Source organism: Grammomys surdaster, unplaced genomic scaffold, assembly GCF_004785775.1.
Source record: "Grammomys surdaster isolate TR1022 unplaced genomic scaffold, NIH_TR_1.0 64, whole genome shotgun sequence".
In the NCBI taxonomy this organism is placed as follows: Eukaryota; Metazoa; Chordata; class Mammalia; order Rodentia; family Muridae; genus Grammomys; species Grammomys surdaster.
The window spans coordinates 10,532,217-10,547,026 of NW_021604566.1; the positions used below are offsets into that span (position 1 = coordinate 10,532,217).

The 14,810-nt window shown below is 41.9% G+C and overlaps 1 protein-coding gene across 1 annotated transcript in view; it reads right to left on the bottom strand.

The window, feature by feature from the left end:
* Positions 1 to 307: 307 nt before the first annotated feature.
* Positions 308 to 14,810, bottom strand: part of Rdh10 (retinol dehydrogenase 10) — a 29,150-nt gene continuing 14,647 nt past the window's right edge. Inside the window, exons 3-6 of the mRNA XM_028770138.1 lie at positions 5,213 to 5,311; positions 4,147 to 4,292; positions 2,366 to 2,497; positions 308 to 2,279 (exon numbers count right to left, since the gene is read on the bottom strand). Coding sequence (XP_028625971.1) covers positions 2,156 to 2,279; positions 2,366 to 2,497; positions 4,147 to 4,292; positions 5,213 to 5,311 — 501 coding nt within the window. The 3' untranslated portion in view covers positions 308 to 2,155. The remainder of the gene's footprint in view (positions 2,280 to 2,365; positions 2,498 to 4,146; positions 4,293 to 5,212; positions 5,312 to 14,810) is intronic.

Genomic DNA, 14,810 nt, shown 5'->3' on the forward strand with positions numbered 1-14,810 from the left:
AATAGCCTTGCAGTGACCACAGTGATCAATGCAAGCAAGGAGGCTGGAGTTGAAGCGACTCCATGCTGAGGAAGTACAACAGAGATGCACAAATGCACACTTAAATACATTAAATACACAAATGCATTACTTAAATATGATGCCAGGTGAAGACAAACAGCATGTGGGCTCGCTCTGCAGTTCTTGACCTGCCTCGACACTGTCCCCTTCCAAACTGGATATAATCGTGGGAAAGACAGGTGGATAATTCAAATGAGCCCAGAAGTAATTAAACTAGGATGGGACATGGAAAGGAAAGACAAAAAAGTTAAACAAATTAGGTTTATTGAACTTGGAGATCGACCACTTTATAAGGGCCAAACCAAACAAAAATAGAAACAGATAAGACTCCAACGCATGAGAACAAAATTAAATGTAATGAGGATTTTTGTTGGCTTTAAGGCTGATGAAACAGGCTATTAAATTAAGAGATTTCTCCAGGATGGTTTTCTGTATCCTAGCCTAAGTGGGAAAAGACCTAGATAACTTGAAAATAGCTGTCCCTCCCAATATTGTTAGAACACTACTTCAAGTGCTTATTTAAACCCATAACTGAAAATCAAGCAGCAGCTAATAAATTTAGTGTTGCACTGCCATAAGGTGTGGTTGGTTGTCATTCCTAATGAGAAGTCCAAATGCACAATAAAGATCAGCAGTGGGCCAGGCCCCTTCCAGAATCTGGGATCCCTGAACAGAGACACCCACACACTAATACAGGCAACGGGGTAATAGACTCACCACACTAATACATGCAATGGAGTTGTTCTGTCTTCCCATTTTTAAACAAGCTCTTGGTGAAGTACCTACTATAGGCAGACGGTGAGACTGGAGACTGGAGTATGTGAAACCCACCCTAAGTATGACCCCATTCAAACACTTTTCCTTGAGTAACCAGGATATGATAGGCAGGGGAAAACCTCACAACACTTTTCCTTATAATGTGGCTGAAAAGCTAATAACCACACAGTCAGTTATATAAGCATTTAATCAGTTTTTTAGAAAAGTCCCAATTAGTAAAAGTTGGCTTATTTTAACAGCCTTAAACATTGGTCACTATTTAAACAAGACATCCTAGAACAAACAAACAGAAGCAATCACATAATAGTTGATAGCAATTTACAAGAGGATGGTACACACGTAGATACAGAGGTAGAAATTCACTTTTACAATGTTTCACTAATACACATATACCAAATTCAAGGCACAAAATAGTTTGCTTTACAAAAAAATACTGTAAAAATGTTATTTGCTGTTCTACAATGTGAATAAACCTTTCAAAGAAATCTTTCCACCCTTCCACAACACTCCATACAAGATTTGTTCCCCACACTAATCAAAGTTGGCACAAATACGGGGACTTTTTAATGCAGAAACTCCCATTATCTTTATAGAACTGCTGTGTTCTGTAGACAAGGTCCCCCTCCTCCCCTGCAGCTCCAAGAGGAAAGGGCACTTTCTATATGCAGCAAAATTCACAGGTAGAAAATGTACAACCACATGGATTAACCAGGTCTCTAAAACATTTAATTTAGTATTTCAGAGATTGAATTTTAAAAAATCACCGAATATTTAGTCACTCTAAGTTTAAGAAAGAGACCCATGGCCTTCACTGTGATGCTCAGACTGTGCTGATCTCAAACTGACATAAAAAAATCCATAGACACCATGAGCAAGCCACTCAAACTTGCAGGAGAAGAACCAAGAACACACCAGAACAGGACACTCTCAGTCCTTGAATGCATAAGGTGCCAGCTGGCTAGGCTTCCACAGTAATGAATGAATTGACTTTGTGGGGACTCAGAAGACTAACACACATGAAACACACTGTAGTCATCATTTCTAGACTTTCTGTTCATTAAAAAAATAATGATGTCACATAGTGTTTGTCTAAATATTGGACTCATTTTTAGGGCCCTGTCTAAAAAAGACCCCATTGGCAAAAGCCCGAGCTCACAGTTTTCAAGCACACTAGTCAGTTAATTTACAGTTTATTATTTTTTAAAAAGTTGATTAGAAAAAAAAAAAGTCGGCATGGGGTTAGAATCCAGACTGTCAGTACTGCAGATACGCATGGCCAACCATCCTGATAGAAACGGCACTCCATACAAAAACACTCTTAGATTCCATTTTTCGCTTCATTATTGTTTGTGGCTTGTTTTCTTTGAGCAATAAAGGGATACATACACTTGTCTGCTCCTAGAAATCGATACATGCACACGACTGCTTCAAAAGGAAGGATGCTGCAAAGGAAAGAACAGTTAGCAAGTGGCAGGCCACACTTTGATTCAGGTCTGGGGCAGGCAGGGAAGGGCCCTCCCTCACTTACCTCTTCATGAATGTCACGATGTACATGAGTCGGGGGGTGCAGATCATGGGCTGGTCAGTGAGGATGGCCTTCATAGCCTGCTTCACACAGTAATCAGGCTTCAAAGGGGGCAGAAAGGGCTCAATTTCTTTTCTGAAAATTTACATTCAAAAATGAAATTCAGAATTAACACAGTATGGAAGACTGGCAATACTCCAAAGTACTGTGACATTAACTGAGGGACACGATTTTTGGAACACTTTGCTTCTTTCCTGGTATTTTTGTTTTGCCTCACATTTTCGTATTAGAAACAAACTCCATTTGTATCAAATTAGTAAACAAATTAGGAAAAAAATAAGCAAAAGTAGTTGGCTTTCCTGTAAAATGAGATCGGGTTGTTGAGATGCCTTATAAGTTAAGCTTCAAATTATTCTGATTTTTTCTTTGACTAGAAAGGTACTTGTTATTACAAATATTAAGCTCCAGCAAGCGATTCAGCTTTCTGTATTAGGTGTGGCTGAGACAGTGCATACGCATCCAAGCAGCCTTTTCTAGTGTGACACAGTCAGGGACACACCTCACAGGGCTGGCTGAGGATGTTAAGCTGTGTTCCAAGGACTCTCTGAGGTAAAGGACCACATTATAATTCACGGAATTGCATGGTAAATACATAAGAATGACACATCGTTTTACTACTCATTGCTTTCATGGCTTCCAGCCTTCGCACCTGCCACTACGCTAAGTGGAAAACAGCTTTCCTGTTGGAGCTGGGAATCAAACCCAGGCTTGCACATGCTAAGCACATGCCCCAATCCTGAGCCACACCCCAGGCCCTAGAGCCAATGTCTCAGTCTAGACTTACTGCCATCTGGAGAATGGAAGGACTCACCATTCTCTGTCCCTCGTTCTGCTAAAGAACAGTGCCCCAAGAAACAGGGGGGCTGTCCTGATCATTGTCCTTTGCCTTGCAAATTCACCCAGGCAAAGATCTCAAGTCAGCAAGTCTTCACAAGTGTCCCTGCTGAGTCACATTTGTGCTCTTCCTGTTGAGAGCCGTAAACCCAGTGTTGAGGTATTTAGATTCCCAAACGCCTCCTTCCAAGTGTGAGGGGAATTCCACTGCATTGTTAGTAAATGTAAATGGGTTTGTCTTAAGTTGAATCTAGCTACACACACTTTCTAGAAAAAAAAAAAGCTTTGAAATCTGGAGCGTGACATTCAGTCTTTTAAAGAAGATATGTTAATCCTTTGTGTCAGTGACATTGTTTTATGTCCAGATTAAAGTCACATTAAGGACTTTCCCCCTATAGCTATTATAATAGTAGAGAAATCAAATGACCCTGAGGACAGATGCAGCATCTAAGAGAAATTCTGGACATTTGTGGGTCCTCCTTAAAGATGGGGAGAAACCTATTCTGCCTGATACTCTGAAGTAATCACAGCAAGTCTGAGTCAGCTTGACATCAAACCTCACTTGTGATCTTGTGCAGGATCCTTACAAACCTGAACTGGAGAACTACAGGCTAGCTGTCCTTCCTTCTCTCAGCTAGCTCTCAAGTTGTAGCCCTGGCTGGCCTAGAACTCACCTTAGAGACTAGTCTGGTTTCCAACTTGTGACAATTGTCCTGCCCCTGGCCCTGCCCCTGGCCCTGAAGTGCTATGTGATTCCAGATGTGTGCTACCACACTCTGCTAACGCTGTCTACTGACAGCTCAAGTGCAAGCCTGGCGGACTGAAGATGAATTCCATACTCGTCCTGATGTTACTCTGTTGTATCAGTAAGAAGACAGGTTCCCACTGACCTGATCCGGCAGCCTCTGAACATGCCCGTGTCTACAAGGTAAGGGCAAACCAAAGTTGTTTTAATTCCATCCTTTTCAGCAGCCTTTAGTTCATGGCTCAGAGACTCATGAAAACCCACAACTCCAAATTTACTGGCACAGTAATCCTGAGCAAGAGAAGAGAGAACAGAAAGGGTGAGTCTACACATGTTTCCATCCAAATCTGCAGCTTCCTGTCCTGTCTGGCTAGATGTTTATTACAAAAGGTTATAGGTAACGAAGCAAAGAGACGGAAGCTGTTTTAAAGGACATATATCTATCTGATGTGGTTCAGAGCAGAAACAACATTTTCCAGGCAACAACAGAAACAGAACAATACTTTTTGCCACATCAATCAAGTATCATATTTCTTTGGGGGAAGTCACTGAAAAGCGTTCTATGACAGCTAAAAGACTGGAGTGAAGAAAATGCAGGGAGCTTCCCTTTGAAGTGCCTGGAAAATTTACAAATGGTCTTTTGTTTAGCAGAGGAGACTGAAAAACCTGTTTGTTTACATTAATGCAAAAAGAACAAAGACAAGTCTAACTGGGGATATAAGCTATTCTGGTCTGAAGTTAAAATGGTAATAGAACCACATCTTCTGAACTTGAACTAGAACTTAAGAGTGTATGATATAGAAATATTTACATATTTGCAAGAAGTAGTGTTTTTAATTTTCTTGGCTTCTGTAAGCTTACAGAATAATGTTGCATAATTTGGACATAGTTAAGAACGGGTTAAGAAACCCAGTTCTATACCAGTGTACAGTACTTGCCACTGGCCATAAGCTCACCTAATGAGCAGCAGCAGGCAGCTTGACCAAAACAGAATCTGAGCCCTTGACCTCACTTATCTGTCCTCACTCCATGGGCCCATCCTGACCTGTGCCTTAACCATCAGCAAGGCTGCAAATAAGGAAACGCTCTGTGAGGACTGTGCTGTCCTCTTCCAGAGCTGGTCCTGTGTTAGAGGGAAGCACCACTAACTTGTGATGTGCTCACCGAAAATAAACTGCATGAATAAGTAACATGTTTCTGAGCTGACAAACCTCAACTCCAGCAGTGCTGAACAGTCCCAGGGAGCTTGCGACCGTCACGATGTGGCCATGATTAATTTCTAGCATCGTTGGAAGAAAGGCCTTAGTAGTCTGAAAGAAGTAAGACGCAGGCTTTAGAACTGACATGTCAACGTCTTTTCTAAAACCCAGAATCACAGAACAGTCTCTGAGCTGTAAAAATTACATTTCCCAGTTCATTTAGAAACATCCTACATCTATCAAAAGGTGACACTCCTTTAAGTGTCTGGTTAACTTAGCACCATATCATTGCCCTGCTAGGCCTATTATAAGCTGTGACCAACAAGGCTGTAACCCAAGAGTGTTGAGTGTCCAGAGATGAAAAGAAGGTCATTAGGAGAAGGCTCTTTATCACCTTTTGAACGACAGGAGCCGGCAAATCTGAACCACTGCTGGGTCAGAGGCCTTTTTCCGCTCATGCCATGGTTCAGCTGTGTTCTGGTTTGGGAGCAACTGCCAGCCTACCTACCAGCAGGTGCCCCATAGTGTTAGTTTCCTCATGACGATGTTTCCATGGTGACATTCCCATGAATGAAGAGCCATCCTTGTACTTACTCTGTGTCAGCACCCAAGGTTTACAATCAAAGTAGACTAACAGGAGGTGAGGTATTTATAACATAAAACTTACAAAGCACAGGACACCATTTCAGTAAAAAAAATCACTGCCAGAATGTAAATGTGGCACTGCTGGGCACCTGAGGCACTCTGCAGGGTCACACTCCAAGTCTGCCCACTCAGGGTGGCAGAGGCAGGGGCGGCACAGGCTTCTTACTCAACTCCTGTCTCCTGTCTTCAAGACACAAGGCTTTAGTTAACAAAAATCCTTCAAATTGCTTAAGATGATTTATAAACCATCCCATCAGGCTCCCAACAGTTTTATAACCTACTTCTTAAAAGAAAGCAGCAAAGAGCAATCTGTCTACTGTTGAGTTATGGTCTACTGCCAGTGCCGGTCCCCAGGATTTATGAAGTTAAAAGACAAAACACTACACAGCCTACTTGAAGAAGAGCTGTGTTCCATTTCAGACACTTTCCTGGCTAAGGTATCAAGTCTGAGCATGGATTTCTAGTGTTTGGATAAGTCGTGTGTACAAGATCAAAAACACTGGTGCCATTAATTTTGAAGCTCTCCACACTGGAATTCATGGAGGGGCTGCCAGATGAGTGTTCATCAAGCATCTCGAGGTCTTCCCCAGCCGGCCTCTTGGACTGTCACAGAGCACTCCATCCTGCTTTGCTACCCATGCCAAACTCATTCTCTGCTGCCCTCGTTCCTGTCCTACATAAACTAAAGTATAATATTAATCACTTATTTATCTAGTTCTAAAATGAGTTTTAAATGCTTCATATCACTGGAATTTCTAATAATGTCTTTACTAATTTTTAAAATTCAGATTATTCTTTCTGGAGGATATTTTTGTCTTTGTGTATGTGATATCAGAGATTGAAACCAGAGCACCATATAGCATGCGTATCGCTCAAGCACAGCCAGGTCATGCTGTCTGAAAGTATTCTAGACCAGCTTAACTTTATCTAAATTTCTCAAAGTTGTAGTGTAGATCACTCACCTTAACACATCACTATATATTTTAGTTTTTTGATTCTGATTGTTTTATAGTTACTTGTCTGACAGTCCCAACGAGCTCAGAGGCATAGATCAGTCAGTCTTACTGGGGTGGACCCTCTCATGCTGCACAGAGCCAGCATACAACTGCTGTCAGAAACAGCAACATTTTGGTTCCATTGTGTTTCTTTGTAAATAGGAGCAGGGCAGTTATGATTCTAATACTATTTTGGTCAGCCTGATACCTCAAAAGAACTGGTTCTTCAGGTCATTTATAGGCTCTAAAACTTACATGTGGTTGCTATGTCACAGAGCTGAAAAAAAGCAGTTTGGAGAGGAGCATATACATTCTGAACTTAAAGTAGAAAATAGTATAAGGTCTTAAGAGTTCTACATCTTCTAAACATCTAGTTAAGATTAATATTTATAGATTAGGTAAAAAGCCTAAGCTTGTATTTTAGCTTTGCTCATTTAAAAACTTTGCATATGTGTGAATGTTCTCTGTATGTGTACCTGGGAGTCAGTGAAGGGGTGGTTAAGGTACAACACAGTGCACGCAGAAGCCAGAGGTCAACATTATGCAGAGGCCAGAGGTCCACATCAGGTGTCTTAGCGTTTGAGGCAGGGCCTCTTACTAAACCCAGAGCTTACTGACTGGCTGGACAGGCTGAATGGTGAGCTCTATCCACCTCTTTACCCCACCAGCAGCGTCTCTTTTTACCACACCACTGTACTTGGCCTTTATGTGGGGACCTAAACCCAAACTTTACAGCAAACACTTTGTCAACTGATCATTTTCCCAGCTCCAGGAAAACTTATTCTTCATGTTCACCTGAGGTCATTTCCAAGGGTTTATGAGCCTACCAATAAATTCACTGAGAAGGCATTTGCTATACCATCCCTACTAAACACTCCCGTGTATCCTAACCCACTTCGAGTGTGCTCAGAGCACTTGTGTCAGCTGGGCACAAGGGCAGAACAATTATAAAGATCAGAATTCAAGGCACAGTTCCTTCTGAACATACTATCATTTCAAATTATCAAAAGTAAAAGGAGCCTAAGTCAGACTACTCTGAACTACAGGGATTGTCTATATTATGTTTGCCTGGTGTTGAAAGACAGGGATAAATTTAGTGCCTTTTTAACCTTTTGTTTTAGAAGTTCTTGCTGTAGTACTATACAAGGACTTGACATTATATGCTAAGAAACTGCACACAGTCGAAAACACCAGCAAGATCTCAATCAGACCCTCTGGTTTAAGTGGCTGTGGTGGGCAGCAGACGGAAAACCTATGTACAGAGTAGGTGAGAGCCCGACAAGGATCATGAGCTAGGGTCCTGTCTACAGGATAAGCAACTACTCCAGACCCCCAGCATGGAACTAAGGCAGCTAACAGCATATTGACAAGTTCCTAACTAGGTGTCAACTATAATTTGTTGCAAAGTTCTGAAACTGATTAATGTTCCTTCCTCCCTTCAGAAAGGAGTCTGGCGACATTAATGTATCCAAGTAGTAAGTATCTCCTCAACATCCATTATTTGCAGGTACTTTGAACCGAAGCTTACATGTCCTTGTGCATCAAAGGGACGCCAGTTAAAAGTTACCTTGCACATGAGCCAGCTGCTCCACAGCACACACACAATGTGATCCTTGCACATGAGCCAGCTGCTCCACAGCACACAAACAATGTGACTTGGGTCTAGATCTGCGCTGGTGTCCCCGATCCATCCCACCCACCTGCAATGTTGTCTGGAAAGTGAAGCCACTTTGTGTTTAAGGGAGGTGGGCAGAAATAAACAGTCCAGATATGGCCAGATAATTAACATCTTTATGTATGTACTACGAACACACTATAGCAGACAATGATTTGAGTGGCCAGTAGTACGATATGGGAGGAGTGTTGTTTAGATCGGAAGCTTTTTGAGTTTTAATCATGAAAGTCGCAGTGGGCCAATGTTCAATGTAAAGCACATGCTTTCTTCCCTAACAGGTGCAGGCCTCTGTGTGGGGGGAAATGGAATGGGCCTTGGTGCAGTTTTTGCTTAGAAGGTGTCCAACTGTAGGTGTACACTGACTCCTGATGATGCCCATTACAATCATGCTGTTGTTGACACTAAGAAGTGAAGATACCTGAGGCCACACAGTCAGCCTGCAGGTGTCCTGTCACTTGCAGAAAACTCTTACAGGCCTCCCTTTGCTAAGAAGAGACAACTCAGGCAATGGAATCCACATCAGGATCACTCTGCTGTCCCCAAGGTCTGTGCTTCCACCCCATGAAGTCCAGTAGGTGTGACTGCACAATGGTTGTTAACCATTTCTTTGCTGCCTGAATGGATATGGACAATGGACAGCTTGCCACAAGCAAACACACCTGAGGTATGAGGCACACTATTAAATAAACTTTGTAAGAAACTCTTACTTTGTAAAAAACAAAAAAAAAAACCAAAACAATAACAACAACAAAAAAAACCACTACTGCAAATTGGTGACTAGAAAACATGGCTTTCTCAAAAGTAAGCCGACTGGTTTTCCTTTCTAATAGTTCTTGCCCTCAACATTCTGCTAGATGGCATCTGAGATAGCACATTGTATTCCGTCCTTGACACAGCTTGACAGCACAAAGAAACCTGGCACTTTGCAATGAATTATTAATGTGCACAAATGTTGTAGCATGTGTGAGCTGGAGACCAGCAAAAGGTGAAGTGCTAGTTGCCATGACACCAGTCAGTTCAAGCTAAGGTTCATGATCTTTACCTTTGTCTCAAAGAGTCATTATAGGTATATAGGAGGCAAATTGGAGCCTCACACTTCAGGTATGAACTAGAGCATATGCTCCATGTCTGATCTCAAAGGGACCACTCAGAGAATCCACTGGCCATCAAGCATGTGTTAAATCATCTGTAGAGACAGAGAATCTACATGGGTCTTTCAGCCATACTGGCTGGTTGGACTTGTTAGCTGGCTGATGCCCATGGTAGCTGATGAGGCTTGCTAGATCCTGACTTAAATTAGACAACTGCTGTCTGCTTCTACCTTCTTGTCTATATGTCTAAAAAGGAAAAACAGGAACAAATCTAATGCTTCACTAGAGAAGACCCAATTGGTCACAATACCAACAACTCTTATTTGAAACAAGGAGGTTCAGCATGTTTTAGAGTTGGAAAGATACTAGGTCTGTTTAGTGTTTGTCTGCCTCCCCTACCCCAACTCCCCCGCCCCGCCACATACACACACTCAGACTGTAAGGTGTAAAGACAGAACTTAATAATCTGATTATTTATCACAAGCCTCTAACACCACAACTTGCTGACAGCTAAGGAACAGTGGTTGATTAAAAGGAAAGGAAAGTTCTGGGTCCTGTTTATGTAACCAGTCTGTTAGTCTATGTCTTTTTATTGGGGAATTGAGTGCACTGATGTTAAAGAGATATTATGGAAAAATGATTGTTGCTCCCTGTTATTTTTTGTTATTAGAAGTGGAATTATGTTTGTGTGGCTATCTTCTTTTGAGTTTGTTGGAAGATCACTTTCTTGCTTTTTCTAGGTTGTAGTTTCCTTCCTTGTGTTGGCAATCTACAGATTCAATGCAATCCCCATCAAAATTCCAACTCAATTCTTCATAGAGAAAGAAAGAGCAATTTGCAAATTCATTTGGAATAACAAAAAACCCAGGATAGAAAAAACTATTCTCAACAATAAAAGAACTTCTGGAGGAATCACCATCCCTGACCTCAAGCTGTACTACAGAGCAATAGTGATTAAAAACTGCATGGTATTGGTACAGAGACAGGCAGGAAGATCAATGGAATATAACTGAAGACACAGAAATGAACCCATACACCTATGGTCACTTGATCTTTGACAAAGGAGCTAAAACCGTTCAGTGGAAAAAGGACAGCATTTTCAACAAATGTTGCTGGTTCAACTGGAGGGCAGCTTGTAAAAGAATGAAAATTGATCCATTCTTATCTCCTTGTACAAAGCTCAAGTCCAAGTGGATAAAGGACCTTCACATAAAACCAGACACACTGAAACTAATAGAAGAGAAGGTGGGGAAGAGCCTCGAATACTTGGGCACAGGGGAAAAGTTCCTGAACAGAACACCAATGGCTTATGCTCTAAGATCAAGAATTGACAAATGGGACTTCATAAAATTGCAAAGTTTCTGTAAGGCAAAGACACTGTCAATAGGACAAAACGACAACCAACAAATTAGGAAAAGATCTTTACCAATCCTACATCCAATATAATAATATCCAATATCCAATATATACAAAGAACTCAAGAAATAACCCTAAAAAATGGGGTACAGAGCTAAACAAAGAATTCTCAACTGAGGAAACTCAAATGGCTGAGAAGCACCTTAAGAAATGTTCAACATCCTTAGTCATCAGGGAAATGCAAATCAAAACAACCCTGAGATTCCATCTCACACCAGTCAGAATGGCTAAGATCAAAAACTCAGGTGATAGCAGATGCTGGCTAGGATGTGGAGAAAGAGGAACACTCCTCCATTGTTGGTGGGATTGCAAGCTAGTACAACCACTCTGGAAATCAGTCTGGCAGTTCCTCAGAAAATTGGACATAACATTACCTGAGGACCCAGCTGTACCACTCCTGGGCATATACCCAGAAGATGCTCCAACATATAACAAGGACACACGCTCCACTATGTTCATTGCAGCCTTATTTATAATAGCCAGAAGCTGGAAAGAACCCAGATGTCCTTCAACAGAGAAATGCATACAGAAAATGTGGTACATTTACACAATGGAGTACTACTCAGCTATTAAAAACAATGAATTCATGAAATTCTTAGGCAAATTAATGGAACTATAAAATATCATCCTGAGTGAGGTAACCCAATCACAAAAGAACACACATGGTATACACTCACTGATAAGTGGATATTAGCCCAAAAGCTACAAACTCACAGACCACATGAAGCTAATGAAGAAGGAAGACCAAAGTGGGAGTGCTTCGGTCCTTCTTAGAAGGAGTAACAAAATACTCATAGGAGCAAATATGGAGACAAAGTGTGGGACAGAAACTGAAAGAGGGGTCATCCAGAGACTGTTCCAAGTGGGTATCCATTCCATGTGCAGTCACCAAAGACAGATGCTGATATGGATGTTAGGAAGTGCATGCTGACAGGAGCCTGATATAGCTGTCTCCTTAGAGGTCTGCCAGAGCTTGACGTATACAGGGGTGGATGCTCACAGCTAACCATTGAACTGATCATGGGGTTCCCAATGGAGGAGTGAGAGAGAAGACTGAAGGAGCTGAAGGGGTTTGCAGCCCTATGTGGAGAGCAACAATACCAACCAAGCAGAGCTCCCAGGGTCTAAACCACCAGCCTGGGAGCACATAGGGAAGGACCCATGGCTCTGGCTGTACATGTAGGGGAGGATGGCCTTGTCAGGCATAGGTGGGAGAGGGGGTCCTTGGTCCAGTGAAGGCTGAATGCCCCAATATGGGGGAATTCCAGGGTGGGGAGGTGGAGGCACATCCTCATAGAAGCAGGGGGAGGGGGGATGGGATGGGGGTTCCTGGGGGGGGTGAGGAAAGGGAATAAGATCTGAAATGTAAATAAAATATCTAATAAAAAAAAGAAAAAGAAAGGAAAGTAAGCAAGCCCCATTGAATGAAAATGGGATCCCAAGTTACTGTCTGTTCAGCTCCTCAGAGCTCCTCTGCAGGGGTCTGGTCCCATTTACACTCTGAGCAGGGCCATCCTGACAGAGGGGCAAGTGGCTGCACAGGGACATGGCATGCCACAGCTTGAGGAATCTTTGAAAGCCACATTTACACCAGATTAACTTCCAACAGCCTGCTGTCCAGATTGCTCTTGGTGCTCATAATGACAGCCTGGGCAGCATGGGGCCTGCAGCTGCAGTGTCAGGACAAATTAAGTTCAACCGAAGAGACTGTGAAGAAACGTGGGACCCAGCAAAGTCTGACTTCTGGGATTTGCAGAGGCATCACACTGTGGAGGTGCAGGTCAGACACTCAGAATATATTTCACAGATCTAAGCTACTTCAGGTTCACAGACCCTACGGAGAAAATTAATTTCTCTCAAGAAGAAAAGGTTTCACATTACATTTGTGTGTGTGTTTGTGTCTGTGTGTGTGTGTATTTGCCAGACCATTCTAGGAACATTTTCAGAAAAGCCATCTTAAAAATAATTCAAAGTATATGTCTCTCAGTTGAATATTCAAAGAAGAGTAGAAACCAATTTCAAAACTGGATCATGAACTATATTATAGTAGGAAATGGATTAATAGCCCTGGCATATATAGTTAAGGGTTTTCAGATCTCCGAATGACAGCATGACACACAATTTAGGGAAGAACAAAAAAAAAAAAAAGAGGAAGCGGAGGAGTGCTACCGAGAGTCCACTGAGCAAAGGCTTCACATAGAAATGGCCTTTCCTCTTTTTTTTTTCTTTTTTCTTTTCTTTTTGTGGCTAATTCTGCTGCATTGTTACCAGAGCCCTTATCAGGCCCAACAAAAGAATGTTCTTGTTTACATTACTACCATGGAATCTGGTGGCATTCCTGGGAAACCTCTGTCATTGATCCTGGAAAAGTATGACTCAACAGTGAAAAGTGTATGTGAGTGTGTATCAGGGGCCTGGGTCCCACAAATAAGGCTAGACTAGGCAGCCAGTGAGCTTCAAGGATCTACTTGGCTACATCTTCCCAATGCTGGGATAACAAATGTGAGCCACACCTGGCCTTTGGCCAAGGGTCCTCAGAAGCACTTTACCTACTAAGCCTTTTTTCTAGCCCTTGACAAAAAATTTTTAAGGCACCAGAATATAGCTAATTGTGTGAAGAAGACTAAATTGCTGATATGGTCAGAGAGTACAAATGGTGGCACACTACACTCTTGTCTATTGGAATAAATGGCTAAATACTATGAATTTTATAGATTTGAAGGTATCTGCTTGATAAATAGAATGATCAAAGTTTATAACTTTGGCCATAGACAAGTGCTATTTGATAAAAGCAATCTTTATTACAAAAATAACTTTAGTTGAGAGATAAAGTATATTTGCTAGGAATTTACTGATTAATTCTTTTAGGTGCAGTTTACAGATTGTGCTGTTCATGTAGCTGCATGAGAGTCTCTGTTCCCTCTCCTAATTGGGAGAGGCAGAAAGGTCTCTGAATAATTGTGCAATACAACCCCAAGGCACTGGAGCCTGGAGCCACTATTCTCTTAGCCTTAACACAATGTACATCTTCATTTCCACTAAACTGAGACACAATGTTTGCTTTAAATACAGAAGGGGGGACTAAAGTATGTGTCACGAGAGTCGCTTTTGTGTCAGTATTGCATTGCCTAGCTTTTAAAACATGACTGTGGAGCTACAGGCAATGGCTTAAATCTGAACAGCATCAGCAGTTAATACCTGACACACATGCACACGACTCCTACAGTTGCCCTGCAACCAAGAAGCTAATAAAAGCTCAAATGAACACCTCGATGATGACACCATAAGTTGTTCAGCAAAAATAAATGCTTCATTAACTTGTCTTCCCACTGTACAAGATGAGTGAATCTAGCCCAGGGCAGATACCAACATTTGCTTACACTTCAGGGACTGCTCTGCAGAGTGATGAGGAAGGAGATGCTGTAACACTCCATCTGTTGGGAAAGTATACTGGTCTTTGAAATCCAGAACTCACAAGTTCCAGTTACTTAACCTCCCTCTGTCGTCTGATAGACTCATCTGTGTATGTTCACACGTTCCTTCCTCACCCTCGTTCGTTCCTTCCTCACCCTCGCGTCAAGCACTTACAACACAGGTCCTCATGCTGCAGTGCTCTCTGCCTAAGCCCCTCGTAAATGACTCAATAAGGAATCAACTCTATTATTGCAGCTGCCAGCATCTGGTCATCAGCCCATTAAATATTTATTTGTTGTCGTGGCTGTACCTTTTCACGCAGTTTAACATGCATTCATACCTTATTATCTATTAAAATGTACAAACTCTGTGTA